The following is a 14,286-nucleotide window of genomic DNA, read 5'->3' as shown; positions in this document are numbered from 1 at the left end:
GACAGGAAGTTCATCAGAGCTAACGCTAACCGCCCCGCTCTTCTGCCCGCCGTGTTTCCTAGCAACACGGGTCGCCAGGTTCTCCAGGCTCGGCCCAGAACGCCGTTTATGGGCCAAAGACCAGAGCTGACGTCATGGGAACCACCAACACAGAAATAAATGTAAATAAATACTAATAATAAACAAAAAAAATTAATAATAAATAAAACATTTATTATTTAATAAATATAATTAACAATTATTAATAATACAAAAAATGTATAAAAGTTAAAAATGTAAAAGTGAGGAGAATGGGAACCAGATGTGCAGAACGCTCTCAGTAAAATTCATGAAATTAATGATAAAAATATAATAAAATAAACAAAACATTGTTAAAATGAACAAAAAGGACTTCTGGGCCAGATCGGGTCCTGGTCCCGGATCGGGTCTCGGGACTGGAACCCCTGACTGGTTTACTGGGCTGGGAGCGAATCCCAGCAGGACGGCCAGCTGGGAGACCTGGACCGGATCAGGACCGGGTTACAGACAGAGACGATCCTGCAGTTGGACCAAAATAAATCCTGAACTTCCAGGAAGTTAAAAATTTCTGACTCGATTCCTGACCCGACTGGTTCGGTTTGGATCAGAACCAGCCGGAACCGGATCACTAAAAACATTTCTTATCTGTGCAGAGAACAAATCCAAACATCTAAACCCTCAGCTTGACGTTTTAAACTTCTTCAGATTCACACAAAATAATCTACTAAATGAAACAAAACAAAGCTGATTGGACCAAACCGGTTCCATTATCCGGTTCATGTCGGCCCATTTGCGACCCGGTTCTGACCCAGTTTCTGCGGCGGGGTGTGACTCACCGACTCAGCGGGCCGGGCGCCGCTCAGCGGGGCGTAGGCCACGCGGTACTGTTGCACCAGGCCCGACGCCGCCTCCCAGCGGACGTTCAGGCTGTTGGGCGTCGGGTTGTACACCTGGATGTTCCTGGGCGGCGACCGTGGAACTGCAGGGGTCAGAGGTCAACACAAGGTCAGGCAGAAACACACCGAGAGCGGCCCGGTCCGGGTTCCTCCGGGGGTCAGAGGTCGTTTGGTCTCACTCTGAACCCGTCGACCCGGTTGGGGGGAAAATACCAGTTTTACAGCAACAGATAAACAACCAGATGTGCAAAACGACGCAGTAAAAGCAGAAGGTTCTGTTCCAGGCTCACCGTCACCTACTGGGAAAACTGGAGTCACTGGTGAAAAACTCGTTAACATTTAAAAAATTTTAATGCTATTAATCACATTTTCATTGCAGCTGCAACCTTTTTGTGTGAATGTTTCTAGTGCGACCGTAAATCTGGTGCACCGCTACATCCGCTAACATTAGCGATAGAAGCAGCTTCTCTCCGTTCATTTCTGCTTCAAACAATCTGATTGGATGCTGGAAAACGCTGCTGTTGTGTTTAGGTTGTGCTAAAAGGAGTTAGCATATCAGTGAAGCTATGCTAGTCTGAAATAGTCTGAAATAGCATCTCAATGCTAACATGTAGCAGCTAACGCTAATGTTAGCGTCCACATTTGTAAAGAAGCTCCATGAATGATCAGGATCCTGAAACTCTTTGCTAAATTCTGAAGATTAAAAACTAGAAATATTTCTGATGGATCTTCAGCCAATAATTCAGCAGAAAATTGATTTATTTTTATTTTGTCCACATACAAACTAGTTCAGTTCTGGCGGTTCTGGATCCATTAATGTTGCTCAAGGAGGAAAACACTGAGGCCAGAACATCAACCCTGACTGACTGGGTCCGGTCAGAACCGGGTCCAAACCCAGGAAGCTGAAGCAGGGGAAAACACAGCTGACATACCAGAGAGGTGACCGGTGGGTTCTGACGAACTGGGTCGGTACTTACGGGTCTTTCCTCTGTCGGCCTGGCGCAGGCCTTCGCCCTCGGGGTAAACGGGAACCACAGTAACGGTGTAGGGCGTGTCCGACAGCAGGTTCTTCAGCACCGTGTCCGTGGTTCCGCCCGAAACCTGCTCCTGTTTCCCACAGAGACAGAGAGGCGGGTCGGTTCTGAGGGGAACTAAGCCAGGAAGCTTTCCTCTTAAAGGGCCGGTGCTACGTGTTTTCCAGGCAGGAACTACGGTACCTTCATGATATGACTCAACGGGAACTTTTACTTCCTGATTTAACGCCTTGAAATTGTGTCTCTGTCTCTTTAAGAAGCTCCTGCTCTTTCTGAAGCTCCGCCTCCAGGAAGTCATGACTCCTGTATTAACCCCTTAACGTTTCTACCAGCGCTGCTCTGAGCAGCAGCTCCTATAATGAGCTCACAGATGTTTGCTAATTGCTGCTGGCTAGTCTGAAGGAGCTGAGTTCTCCTGGGAAAAGACAAAAACACGATGGAAAGATGAAAAACGTTGGTTTTACACGATACCGGCCCTTTAAAGTTTGAAAGCTTTCCTCAGAATCCAGAGAAATACTGAGTTTAATCTAGAACTGGTCCGGTCCGCCCACCATGTCCTCGGCGCCGCCGGCTGCTGGGACGTAGAAGATGCGGTACTGGCGGACGTTGCCCTCAGCCGGCTCCCAGCGGACCCTCAGGGAGCTGGTGGTCGGGTCGGTGACCTGCAGGTTCTTCACCCCGCCCAGAACCTCTGCGAACAGACCACAGAAAGCGGTCAGAACCCCCGGCGGTCTGCAGAACCACGGCCCGGTCCGGTTCGGGAGGAACTCACTGGTTTTCCCGTTCTCAGACATGCGCTTTCCCTCCACGTCCTCGTAGACGGGGAAGACGGTCACTCTGTACTCGGTATCCGGGCTGAGCTCCGTCAGAACCATGCTGGTGGTGAGCCCGGAAACCTGCGTCTGCAGCACAAACACAGCATCAGCTCCTCGCTCCCGACCCGTCCTCATTCAGATAACGATGAGGTTCCGGACCGGTCCAGGTGGAACCGGAGTTAAACTCCCACCCACCGCGCTCTCGGCGCCGCCGGCCGCCGGCGCATACAGGACCCGGTACTGACGGACGTTGCCCTCGGCCGCCTCCCAGCGGACCCTCAGGGAGCTGGTGGTCGGGTCGGTGACCTGCAGGTTCTTCACTCCACCCAGAGACTCTGAAAGGAACGAACTCAACTGTCATCAACTGGAAACGGGTTGTGTCGGCGTCCTGCTCCTTAACGCTGCTTTATGAGGGGCTTCAGCTTCCACTGGCAGCTGATAAACTCTGAGCAGGATCCCTGTCCTCAGGCTTCACAGTAAAACACATCCAAACATCTGAAGTGACTCAAGTGCTGCAAACCAGCCCAAGCTCTTCTGTTGGGGATTAATCTGTCTGGATTCCTGGGAACATCGAGCAGCCAAGCTCTAAAAGCATTATCCCATCCTGCTGTAAGCATGTTGATTTAAGGAGTTTCCATCTGAAGAGCTGCTGCACATTTGAACCTTTCAAACTGTTCATACGGTCGTTTCTGCAGCAACAACTGAAAACAGACGTTTGGGTCAAAGGACAGCAACTAGCAACACGGCAACATCCGAAACCTAAGAGAGGAACTGCTGATCCAGAAACAGGTCTTTAGCTAGCTAGCTAGTTTATCTGGATAGACAGGACTAGATATAACTAAACTAGATGGCTAACTAGTTACACAGGGAAATATTGACTCTTTTCAGCAACGTCACTTAATGATTCGAGGCGCCATGATGGACGTCAGAAGTGAGGGACGAAAGTACCGAACAAAGCGACTGAAGTTGTTTTTGCCAGTTTATTCATGGCTTCTCCTTGTTCGAGTCGAGCTAATTTGTCTGTGAACGTAACTCAGACGGCGGGATTTACAGAAGCTAGCTTGAAAACCGAGCCGAACCTCCTCCCTCCTGACGAGTTGATCAAACTACTGACTTTGCCTGAATTCACACCACATGATTTATGTCACTATGTCATAAACGGCGTTTCCCCTTAAACCGGAGCAGCCTTAAAAACGTAACCAGTTGTTTCATACATGCTAGGCTACATGGCTGCTGTCCATCGCCGCCATCTTTCCTTGTTAAAAGTTACAAAATGACAAGTTTGGTTTTTGTCCTTGTCTTTCTCTGAAGCCGACCGCGCAGCGCCCTGTGAACATTTTTAATGACTAAATATCAACTAAATGGAAGTGATATTAGGTCACAGATGCTGTTAGACGAGCTTTACAGGGCGGCACTGGTTGATTTGACGTCCATCATGGCGCAGTGGGCGGGGTTTCGAAGAGAGTGACGTCACGTGAAAAGGGTCAAAATATTTCTGTATGTAAATAGCATGCTACGGGTAATATGCTAAGTATATGTATAGTAAGGTAACAACTAAACTATTAAAATAGTAAAAATCTGAATATTTCAGTTTTAGTAATTCATAAATGTGTACCTAAAGCATACTTTAATAAATAATTAAAATATGGAGCAGAAGTAGAGTAAGGTAGACTAATTATAAACTAGGATTCGTCTCATACTTTTACGAATACTTAACAAATAGTGAAGCTCCAGTTGATTTTCTTAAAACGAACCCTGACCTTACAACCAACCCTGACCCCTTCAGGCTGCCATCTCTCCTGGCTGGTTTGCCATGCGGAGAAGCGGCTCTAATCGGGTCGGACGCGTTTGGACCGGGTCGGACCGGTCTGCGGGTCAGTCAGACACGAAGCGGTTCTGGTGGACCTACTCGTTCTGCCCTGGTCCTCCTGCCGGATCCCCTCCACGTCGGGGTAGACGGGAACCACGGCCACGCTGTAGAGCGTGTCGGCCTCCAGGTTCCTCAGGACGGTGGTGGTGGTGCCGCCGGAAACCTCCTCCTGTTGGACATCCATCGATAAGACCCCATCAGTTTCTGCTGGACCTGAGGATGATTGTTTGCTTCTCCTCAGGTCAGCTGGAAGAGGAAACGGCTCTCACCACTTCCTGTTCTCCTCCTGGCTGGGCGGCGTAGAAGACCTTATACGTCCGGACGTTTCCCACGGCCGGGTCCCAGCGGACGGTCAGCGTGCTGACGGAGGGATCCACCACCTTCAGGTTCTTCACTCCGCCCAGCGGATCTGGAGAAACACGCAGATTTTTATCAGAGCTCTTTCGGATTGAACTGTAAATCCATCTGGCGTTCATCCCGGGGAGGAAAGCATCTCACTTGTCTTCCCCGTCTCAGACATGGACTTCCCCTCCATCTCCGGGTAGACGGGGACAACGGTGACCGAGTACTCCGTGTCCGGCTGCAGCTGCTTCAGGACGGTGCTGGACACGGTTCCAGGGACCTGGTCCTGGTTTGACAGGAAGAGGGATCACTGCTGGATCCACTGGAGGAAACTCAGTTTGGAATCTCAGCTTTCTCCAGGATAAATATGGAAAATAAGATCAGGTTCCTCCTCTCTGTGCATTTCAAACCAGACATTGACAGAAATCTCTGCAGGAAATTCAGACTGAAATTTTGTATTTATAATTTAAATTTGTCCAAAATTTGAGTGGAAACAGAATTTTGAGTCTGACTTTAGAAATGTGAAGGAATTCAGGGATCCCAAACAAAGGAGAATCTGCATGCAGGTTAGAGGCCGATGGTGGAACTGAATCTGTTCCGGACTACAGACATTCATTCAGGAAGAAGGAAAACCTCAACAATCAACCTGCTGAGGTCTGGAAACTAACTTCAGGTTAAGACTGAGCAGCAGAAGAAAAGGAAAGCCACTGATATTTTCATTTAAATCTTAAAATCGGTTTCAAGTTATTTGTCCAACATGTCGGTCAGGAATGAGCATCTGGGCGTCTTCGGAGCGGCTCTCACCACTTCCTGCTCTCCCCCGGCCGTCGGCTTCCAGGTCACGGTGTATTTGCGGACGTTTCCCTCGGGCGGCTCCCAGCGGACGTTCAGGGTGCTGGTGGTGGGGTCGGTCACCTGCAGGTTCCTGACGGATCCCAGCGGCCCTGAGCGCACAGCCACAAACATCACAAACCGTCCCACCGGATCCGCTTTATCCCTTCAAATCCTACAGATTTAAGTGGATCTGAGCCTTTATCTTCAGTATTTGTGTTAATATCAGGTTTCTACTTTAACAGCAGCTTTACAACAGTTCAATATGAAACAGTCAATTAAAACTGGAAATAAATATAGAATTAATTGTATATTCTTCAGTTAAATGTATTCATTTCATTTTAAAAACTGGATATAAATATTTATATGTAATTTATTATAGCAGTTATTGTGACATCAGAGTGAAGCAAACAGGAAGGAGTTGCGTTGCTGTTGAAGCAGCCAATCAGACGTCAGGGTTTCCTCTGATCCCGCCCACTGAGTGACACGATCAAGCAGAGGAAACATGGTTTTGTCTTCACGTCGGTTCCTGATCCGTCGGCCAACAACGTCTGTTAACTGATCCACTACAGGTGGAGCCGAAACATGAAATTTATTCAAATGTAACAATTATAAAGTTATAGCTGTATTCAATCGATTATTTTTGTATTTCTCTCCAGTTTTAGTAAATTGACGACAGTTATGTATTTATTGTAATTTATCACTTTTCACTCTCCATAAGCAACTTCATTTAAAGGGCCAGTGTTACATGTTTTCCAGGCACAAACAGATATTTTATACAACAAATGCAGAAACTATGTTTACTCCAAATTTAACACCTTGAAATTGGGTTTCTGTCTCTTTAAGAAGCTCCTGCTCTTTCTGAAGCTCCGCCTCCAGGAAGTAATCCCAACATGGCTCCTCTTTAACCCTTTAAAGTTTTCACTAGCGTTGCTCTGAGCAGCAGCTCCTATAATGAGCTCAGCTGTTTGCTAATTGCTGCTGACTAGTCTCAAAGAGCTGGGAGGGGGAGGAGCTAAGCCTGGAAGGCAGGGCTAGGTCCACCCAGGTGTTTTAACACCTGAACGGTTGCCATGGAGATTAAAGGATTTCTCAAACATGAAATAATCATAGCAACACTGCAGGCAAAAACATAAAAACAATAGAAGTTAAAAAAATTGAGTTCAGATGATACCGGCCCTTTAATGTTCGTTTAAATCTGTTTATCACACCTTAACTTCCAACCAATTTATTGACTCATTGGTCTGCTGGAGCCAACCGACCAATCATGTCCCAGAACACGCTCCGCCCCCGCCTGCAGGCCCCGCCCCCTCCGGGCTGGCCGGTACTCACTGGTCTTGCCGGTGTCGGTCAGGCTGGGCCCGTCTCCCTCGGCGTACACCGGCACCACGGTGACGGTGTAGCTGGTGTCGGGCAGCAGCTTCTGCAGGACGGTGGAGGTGGTGCTCTCAGACACTTGTTCCTGCCGGAGACACAGGAAGTGAGGTCAGGACAGGAAGTGAGGCCAAAACAGTCAGAGTTCTGTAGAACCAGCAGCGGGTCCTGCAGAGGAAGCTGACGGAGATGTTTGGTTTGAACGTATTGTAACGGCAGAAAGATTTGGATCTCCGCAGCGTCTGACGAGTCAGATGTTTCTCCGTCGGATCGCCGGGATTTAAAAACAGTAAATCCACAAACTGTAGAATCCGTCCGGACCAGCTGAGGTCGGAGTTTCCTGGCAGCAGCCGGCGCTGCCGTCTGGCAGCGGAGTGCAGGGATTATCCCGTCAGAGGCAGCGCTCCATAAATCCCTGCAAAGGCTTTGATCGGCTCTCCGGAGACGACGGTACGAAACCCCGACAGCCGCTAGCCGCCCTGCAGCAGGAGGCTCAACATGTCAGGCTGAAAAACGATCAGCAGGATTATTTTTCATCCCCGAGTTAACCCGATGGGAGCAAAGCTGAAACGCTCAGAGACGATTCCTCAGGCAGAAATGTGACCTAAAGAAAACATTTCACTAATTAAAGCCCAAAGAAAGTTTGAAAAGTATTTTAACAGAGAAAAGCTCTAAACAAGCAGCTGCCTGTATCCAAGCATGTTGACGGAAAGTTGAGTGGAAGGAAAATGTAGTCATTTCAGAGCCGTGTGCAGTTACTGAGAACTTCTGCTCAGCTATTAAATTACTTTTAATATTTTCTGGGAAACGTTGAGTTTTAATTCAACGTTAAGCCAGAATCCTGAAGTTTAATAAAAATAAAACTCTTAATGAAATGAATATTTTATACTGACGTTTCTGAACCCAACGAGAGAAAGAAAAACTTTTTATTAAATAATCTTCAGAGAATCATCAGGAAATGACCTTAGACCTCCTGAAACTTCAAGCTGCAGAGCTGAAGTTCATTTTACCGTTTCTGTGTCCAGTTACTTTTCAGGAGTCGGCTAGTAACTAGTTACTTTTACTCAGTTACAGTTACTTCAGTACCTGTTTTGAAAAGATGTACTGTTAGGAGTATTTTTACTTCGCTGTACTTTTACTTGAGTAACTTTGAAGTATTTCTACTCTCATGTGAGAACAGTTTTTCTGTTTTTCTTCCTCTTTCTTAATGTTTTTGTTCTTGCTGGATTATTTTCCCTTCAGGTTCTGATCTGGTAGTTTTCAGTAGTTTTCGGGTCGGTAGTTTGATGACCTCACCACGATTTCCAGGCCGCCGTTCACCGGGACGTAGATGACCTTGTAGCCCTGGACGTTGCCGTCGGCGGCGTCCCAGTTGACGGTGAGCGTGGTGATGGTGGGGTTGCTGACCCTCATGCCGCTGACGCCGCTCAGAGGCACTATGGGCAGAAACATGCCGACATGTGGAGTCAGAGGTCGAGTGTGAGGGAGGGCGAGCCCAAACGTACTGTGGCAGCGTACACGTCTTCCCGTCCTCAGACTGCCGCCGGCCTTCGCGCGCCGGGTACACCGGCACCACGGACACGGTGTACTGCGTGTCGGGCTGCAGGTTCCTCAGGACGATGGCCGTGGTTCCTGTGGGAACTTGTTCCTGTAACGGACGGAGAGGGTCAGAACACCGCCTGGTCAGTCGGACCGACGGAGGCCCGGTCGGCGGTTCTCACCATTTCCTCTCGGCCGCCGGCGGAGGGGACGTAGAAGACCTTGTAGAGGCGCACGGCACCGTCGGCGGGTTCCCAACGGACGTTCAGGGAGGTCATGGTGGGGTCGGTCACCATCAGGTTCTTCACGCCGCCTAACGCTCCTGAAGCAGACAGACCGCCGCTGAGCCGACGGAGTTTTTCTCCGAGTCATGTCGGGTTTGGGACTTACTGGTTTTCCCGTTTTCAGACATCCTCTTCCCGTCTCCCTCAGCGTAAACCGGAACCAGCGTGACGGAGTACAGCGTGTCGGGCTGCAGGCCGCGCAGGATGGTGGCCGTGGTTCCCGCCGACACCGTTTCCTGTTTGCAGCAACAGGCCACACTAATCAGCCGCTTGGAGACAGCCTCAGCATCAGACCGACGTGACCTGCAGCTTTCTCAGAATATAATCTGCTGTTTCACATTATGAACAACTGTCTGCTCTGGCCCAGATTATGTTTTCATTTAGCTGTGGCGGCTATCGCTAAATGAAAAGTTAGCTCTGCTGTTAGCATATTAGCACTGATAACCAAGCTGAAGACACCTGAAGAGTTGGTGCAGCTAAAGTTCCTGTGCACAACAGGAAACCAGGGCGTTTCCATAACAACCGCTGACTCAGCATTTCCCAGCTTCACCCTACAGCTTCTTTCAACACATTAAAGACTGAAACTCTGCCAGGTTTCCAGATCAGAATATAAGCTCAGCTCAGCCTGACCCAGCGGCAGAACTTTAACTAGGCCAGTGAAGCGCTGAGGGAAGCAGGTTCCTACCAGTCCTACCATGCTCTCCGCTCCTCCGGCTGCCGGAGCGTAAATCACTTTGTACTCGCTGACCCGGCCCTCCGCCGGCTCCCAGCGCACGTTCAGCGTGGTCATGGTGGGGTTGAGCACCTGCAGGTTCCTCACGCCGCCTAGGGGCTCTGCAACGGCAAACACAGCTTCAATCTAGGATTATTCACTGAAACACAGCTTCAATCTGGGATTATTCAATTGAAAACAGCTTTATTCTGTCAGTTTTCTCTGTGATTTACTGGATTAACAGTTCATCCCAGTAGCTCCCAGTTCCTGCGGACTCTTACTGGTTTTCCCCTCTCCGTTGATGTCCCTGCTGGCGCCTGATGGGTAGACGGCTGCCACGGTAACGGAGTACGGCGTGTCGGGCTGCAGCTGCTGCAGGACGACGTTGGTCTTCTTCCCACCGACCTGCAGCTGCTCACGGGAAACACAGAGTCTGATTACACACAGGCTCTATAATCTCAGATTATGGTTTCTAATGTCCCAGCAGACTGTTTGTTGGATCTCTGCAGCCTGAAACAAACCCGGTGCCTCGGTTCTGAACCAGAGGAACAGAGTTTGGGCGACGGCGTCTCAACCTGTGCACACCAGTCGGTGTGAGGTCAACACAGGAGGAGTCATGCTGCGGGACCTTCAACTCCTAAAGGATTCCAGTCTGACGGCTGCAGCTTGGTCCAAACTGGACAGGACGGCTGAAACAGAAGAACTAACGGCCTAGTCAAAGTCCAGATCCTTCAGATATGATGTCTGATATCTGGGACAGAAGGTTCTGCTGGGCCTCTCCTGGTTCTGAGGTCCATCAGTCCGCCACCCCGACCTGCTGCCCGAAGTCAGAACATCTCAAAGACTCATATTCCCAGCATTCCTTTCTGCAGTCTGCACTCAGAGACGGATCCGGTCCGTAGACAGAGGCGGATCCGGTCCGTATATTCTTGTATTATGACGTTTCTCTGGTTGTAAAGCCGTTTTATTGGTCAAAACTGATTGGAAATCACTAAATAAGTTCGGTCGGTCTCGCATAATTCCCACTGTTTTTTGTAAAGTTCTGACTTTATTCTGTTATTATCAAACTTTTTGAAGTGTTACCCCTTTGCTCTCTGATCATCATAATGAATCCCCTCCAGGATCCGGGCCGGGCCTTACCGTCTGAGGCTCGCCGCCGGCGACCGGCAGGTACGTGACCCTGTAGTTCTTGACGGGACCGGGAGCAGCGTCCCACTTCACGGTCAGCGAGGAGACGGTGGCGTTGAACACTCTCAGGTTCCGCGGCGGCTCGGGTCGCACTGGAGGCAGAGACAGGACGCAGTGAGGGGGGGGAGGTGATGATGATGATGATGATGATGATGGTGGTGGTTCCTCTGCAGCAGGTCATGGAGCTGCAAAGGTCAGGATTAGGATGGAAGCAGGATGATGATGATGATGATGATGAGTGAAGCTGGAGCAGAACTGGACTTCAGAACCCTGACTGTTCAACCCAAACCCAACGGTTCTGGTTGGTCCAGAACCAGTTATCTGACCCGGCTTCACAAGCAGCACCATGAAGACCGAGGACCAGAGGACAGCTCCGGGTTAGCCTAGGGCAGTGTTTCTCAATTCCGGTCCTCAGGTCCTCCTGCCCTGCATGTTTTAGGTGTTTCCCTTCTGTCACACCTGGATTGAATTTATGGCTGATCAACAGGCGTCTGCAGAACTTGATGGTCATGCAATCATTTGAATCAGCTGTTCTGGAATAGAGGCACATCGAAAACATGCAGAGCAGGACTGAGGACTGGAATTGAGAAGCACTGGCCTAGGGTAACACTAGGCTAACCACGGCTAATGCTAACCTATCAGAGTTTAATGCTAGGCTAACCAGGGCTAACGCTGGCCTAACCAAGGCTAATACTAATCTATCAGAGTTTAACGCTAGGCTAACCAGGGCTAATGCTAAACTATCAAAGGCTAATGCTAGGCTAACCAGCAATAATGCTAACATATCCAGGATAACAATAGGCTTACTAAGGATAATGCTAAGCTATCATAGGCTATTTTTAGACTGCTGTGCTAATGTACACATTAGCACACAGTAGGGGAAGAAGACCATCCTAGGCATGCTAGTCACTAGCTTCTACAAAGCTAACGCTAGTGAGTTGTCTCCTTCTGATTGGCCAGCGTCGGATGTTCAGTTAGCGGTGTCAGTTTATCGTTGATCAGATCAGTAGCTAGCTTTGGACTGAATATGGCATCTGTACTATTCACCCCTACATTATGAACTTTGACCCTAATAGTGCAGCATACGGATGAAAATCCAGGATCAGGCTAAGCCTATAGCAGCAGCAGGGGTTGCCATGGTGATGAAGTTAGACTGAGCTCCATCGCTGCAGCAGGATGGCTGAACAACATGCGACAACATGGATCCACACGATGGTGAGGTTATGGAGACACACACAGCTGATGACGATGATCCTGACTCTGCGTTCACACCACAGCCAGAAGCAGGCTCCACTGGGCTCCACCTGGTTTACTGCAGCTAAGCTAACTGTGAAAGGAAGCTAAGCTAACCCACAGCTAAAGGAGATGCTGCTGGTGGTGTGAACGCAGAGCGAAGCTCTGAAACACAAACATGCTGCCCGTCGCCTCAAAGCGTGAACAAACTCTGAGAAGGTCGTGACCTCTCAATGACCTACCATCTGGAGCCTTCAGCACTAGAAAGAGACGTCAAGAAGAAGAGCGTTATTCCAGGTCGGCCCAGAGCAGAAGGTTCTGCTGGGGGTGGGGGGGAGATCACTTACAGGTCCGCTCGGTTCCGATCAGGTCCTCGCTCTCCGACTCGTCGGGATAGATGGCCGTGACGGTCACCGTGTACTCCGTGTCCGGGTCCAGGTTCTCCAGAACGTACGAGTTCTCATCGCTGTTCAGAATTTCCTGTTGAGGACGGAACCAAGAAACATTCCAAAACTTAGCATCGCTGCTAACTTTGAAACTGTGCAGTGCACTTAGCTTCCCCTAGATTCATTTTTCCAGAAAAATTCTGAAGTGCTAAATTACTTTGTTGATTTGGCATTTAGCATTCATTGTGTTCTGTTAAATACTATATTGGCATAGCGACCTAGTGCTAGCTTCTGCTAAATACCATTTTGGTGTAGCGCTTTAGCATTAGCAGAGGTAATGCTTCTTTATGGTTGGTGCTGCCCACCACCGGGTCCAGATTTCAACCATCTAAGCTGATGGTGTGAGGTCATTACTTCCCAGTGAAACAGCCACACAGAATAATGCTGCCACCACCGTGCTTCTAACAGCAGGTAAAGAGTCTAACTAGATAGTTTCTCAGGGATAATGACAGCTTACGTTCTTGAAGTCGTTCTCGCCCTTCCTGGTCCATGAGATCCGGTAGAGCGCCACATCTGGAGCGCCATGTTCCCAGGTGGCTCTGAAGGAGTTCTGGGTCACCTCGGAGAACTGCAGGTTCTTTGGAGCCGGGACAACATCTGTTTAAGGAGACAGGAAGCAGATCTGACCACAGGTTGGAGTGAAACAGCCTGGGGCTCGCAGGCTGGAGGCAGCGCGAGTCCCAGCTGGTACCAGCAGAACCTGGAGTCGGGAAAAAGCCTGAAAACTGGAGGAGGAATCAGATTTTACTCCAACATTCCTGCAGACTCCAGAGGAAAGAACCGGAGCGACCTCTAAGCCATGAATCTACAAACGTCTGGCTGTGCAGGAAGACAGATGAGGCTGCTGGGACTCAATCAGAACCTCAGCGGTTCTGGTTCAGAAGACTAAAACTCTCAAGACCAAAGTTCTGCTTAAAAACCCGGAATGCTTCCAGAAATGACACCAGCTGCTCAGAACTTCCTGTCTGCAAACTGGACCAGAACCAGCAGAGGTAATAAAACTGTCAACACTTTAATTCTGAGGTTTGTCCTGGTGATCCAACAGCACCAGGTCCGGTCCTGTGGCCCAACAGAACCGTGATTACTCCATGAGTCTGATCTGATATTCACCCTAAAAACCTGCAGCTTCACGATGAAATGTAGAACCGGGCCAGAAAAGGTCGGGACATCTCAGAACCAGAGCCATAAAACTGACAAACTGAAGGACTAACTGCAGCTGGAAGTGATCTGAGCCTGAATGAGCCGGGTCCGGACCTGTGATGGCGGTTCCGAGCATGGGGGCGGCGGGTCCCTCGTCGTACATGGGGGTGACGGCGACGTCGTACTCCGTCTGGGAGATCAGGCTGGTCAGCTGCAGTGTGGTGATGTCACCGTTCACCTCCACCTGCAGGAGACAGGTACCGGTCAGAACTGGGTCCAGAAACCTGCAGCGCTACATCTAGATCTGGATCTGCAAAACCTGAAGAGCTTTAATCAGAACCGAGACCCAGGAGAGTCTGGAGGTGAAACCGTTTTTATCTGAAGGAAAATGTTCCAGGGCAGCAGGAAGCAGAGATGAACCGCCAGGCTGATCCGGGCCAATCCGGGTCATCCATCAGAACCTCCTGGAGGCGTCAGAGACTCTGCTGACGTCCAGAAGGAAAGTGGGGAGGACAGGGAGGATCTGTGAAAATCCAGCCAGAACCAGAACCCAGCCCGGCGGAC

The 14,286-nt window shown here is 49.5% G+C and overlaps 1 protein-coding gene across 8 annotated transcripts in view; it reads right to left on the bottom strand.

Moving 5' to 3' along the window:
• The window catches only part of col12a1b (collagen, type XII, alpha 1b), an 83,826-nt gene that overhangs the window by 21,790 nt on the left and 47,750 nt on the right, over positions 1–14,286 (bottom strand). For 5 of the 8 annotated variants that reach the window (XM_032584779.1, XM_032584780.1, XM_032584777.1 and 2 more), the window contains 21 exons: positions 13,837–13,966; positions 13,040–13,179; positions 12,484–12,616; positions 12,379–12,396; positions 10,856–10,995; positions 9,997–10,126; positions 9,689–9,837; positions 9,110–9,239; positions 8,902–9,041; positions 8,699–8,828; positions 8,477–8,616; positions 7,139–7,268; positions 5,780–5,919; positions 5,132–5,261; positions 4,903–5,042; positions 4,673–4,802; positions 2,959–3,098; positions 2,721–2,850; positions 2,500–2,639; positions 1,892–2,021; positions 855–997 (listed from right to left, as the gene is read on the bottom strand). In XM_032584779.1, coding sequence (XP_032440670.1) covers positions 855–997; positions 1,892–2,021; positions 2,500–2,639; positions 2,721–2,850; positions 2,959–3,098; positions 4,673–4,802; positions 4,903–5,042; positions 5,132–5,261; positions 5,780–5,919; positions 7,139–7,268; positions 8,477–8,616; positions 8,699–8,828; positions 8,902–9,041; positions 9,110–9,239; positions 9,689–9,837; positions 9,997–10,126; positions 10,856–10,995; positions 12,379–12,396; positions 12,484–12,616; positions 13,040–13,179; positions 13,837–13,966 — 2,733 coding nt within the window. The remainder of the gene's footprint in view (positions 1–854; positions 998–1,891; positions 2,022–2,499; positions 2,640–2,720; positions 2,851–2,958; positions 3,099–4,672; positions 4,803–4,902; positions 5,043–5,131; positions 5,262–5,779; positions 5,920–7,138; positions 7,269–8,476; positions 8,617–8,698; positions 8,829–8,901; positions 9,042–9,109; positions 9,240–9,688; positions 9,838–9,996; positions 10,127–10,855; positions 10,996–12,378; positions 12,397–12,483; positions 12,617–13,039; positions 13,180–13,836; positions 13,967–14,286) is intronic. The other 3 variants (XM_032584775.1, XM_032584778.1, XM_032584776.1) reach the window with 3 other exon arrangements.

The sequence above is a fragment of the Xiphophorus hellerii genome, chromosome 15, assembly GCF_003331165.1.
Source record: "Xiphophorus hellerii strain 12219 chromosome 15, Xiphophorus_hellerii-4.1, whole genome shotgun sequence".
Lineage (NCBI taxonomy): Eukaryota > Metazoa > Chordata > Actinopteri > Cyprinodontiformes > Poeciliidae > Xiphophorus > Xiphophorus hellerii.
Note: the sequence above shows the minus strand (reverse complement) of the source record. Positions and strands in the feature narration are given on the sequence as shown.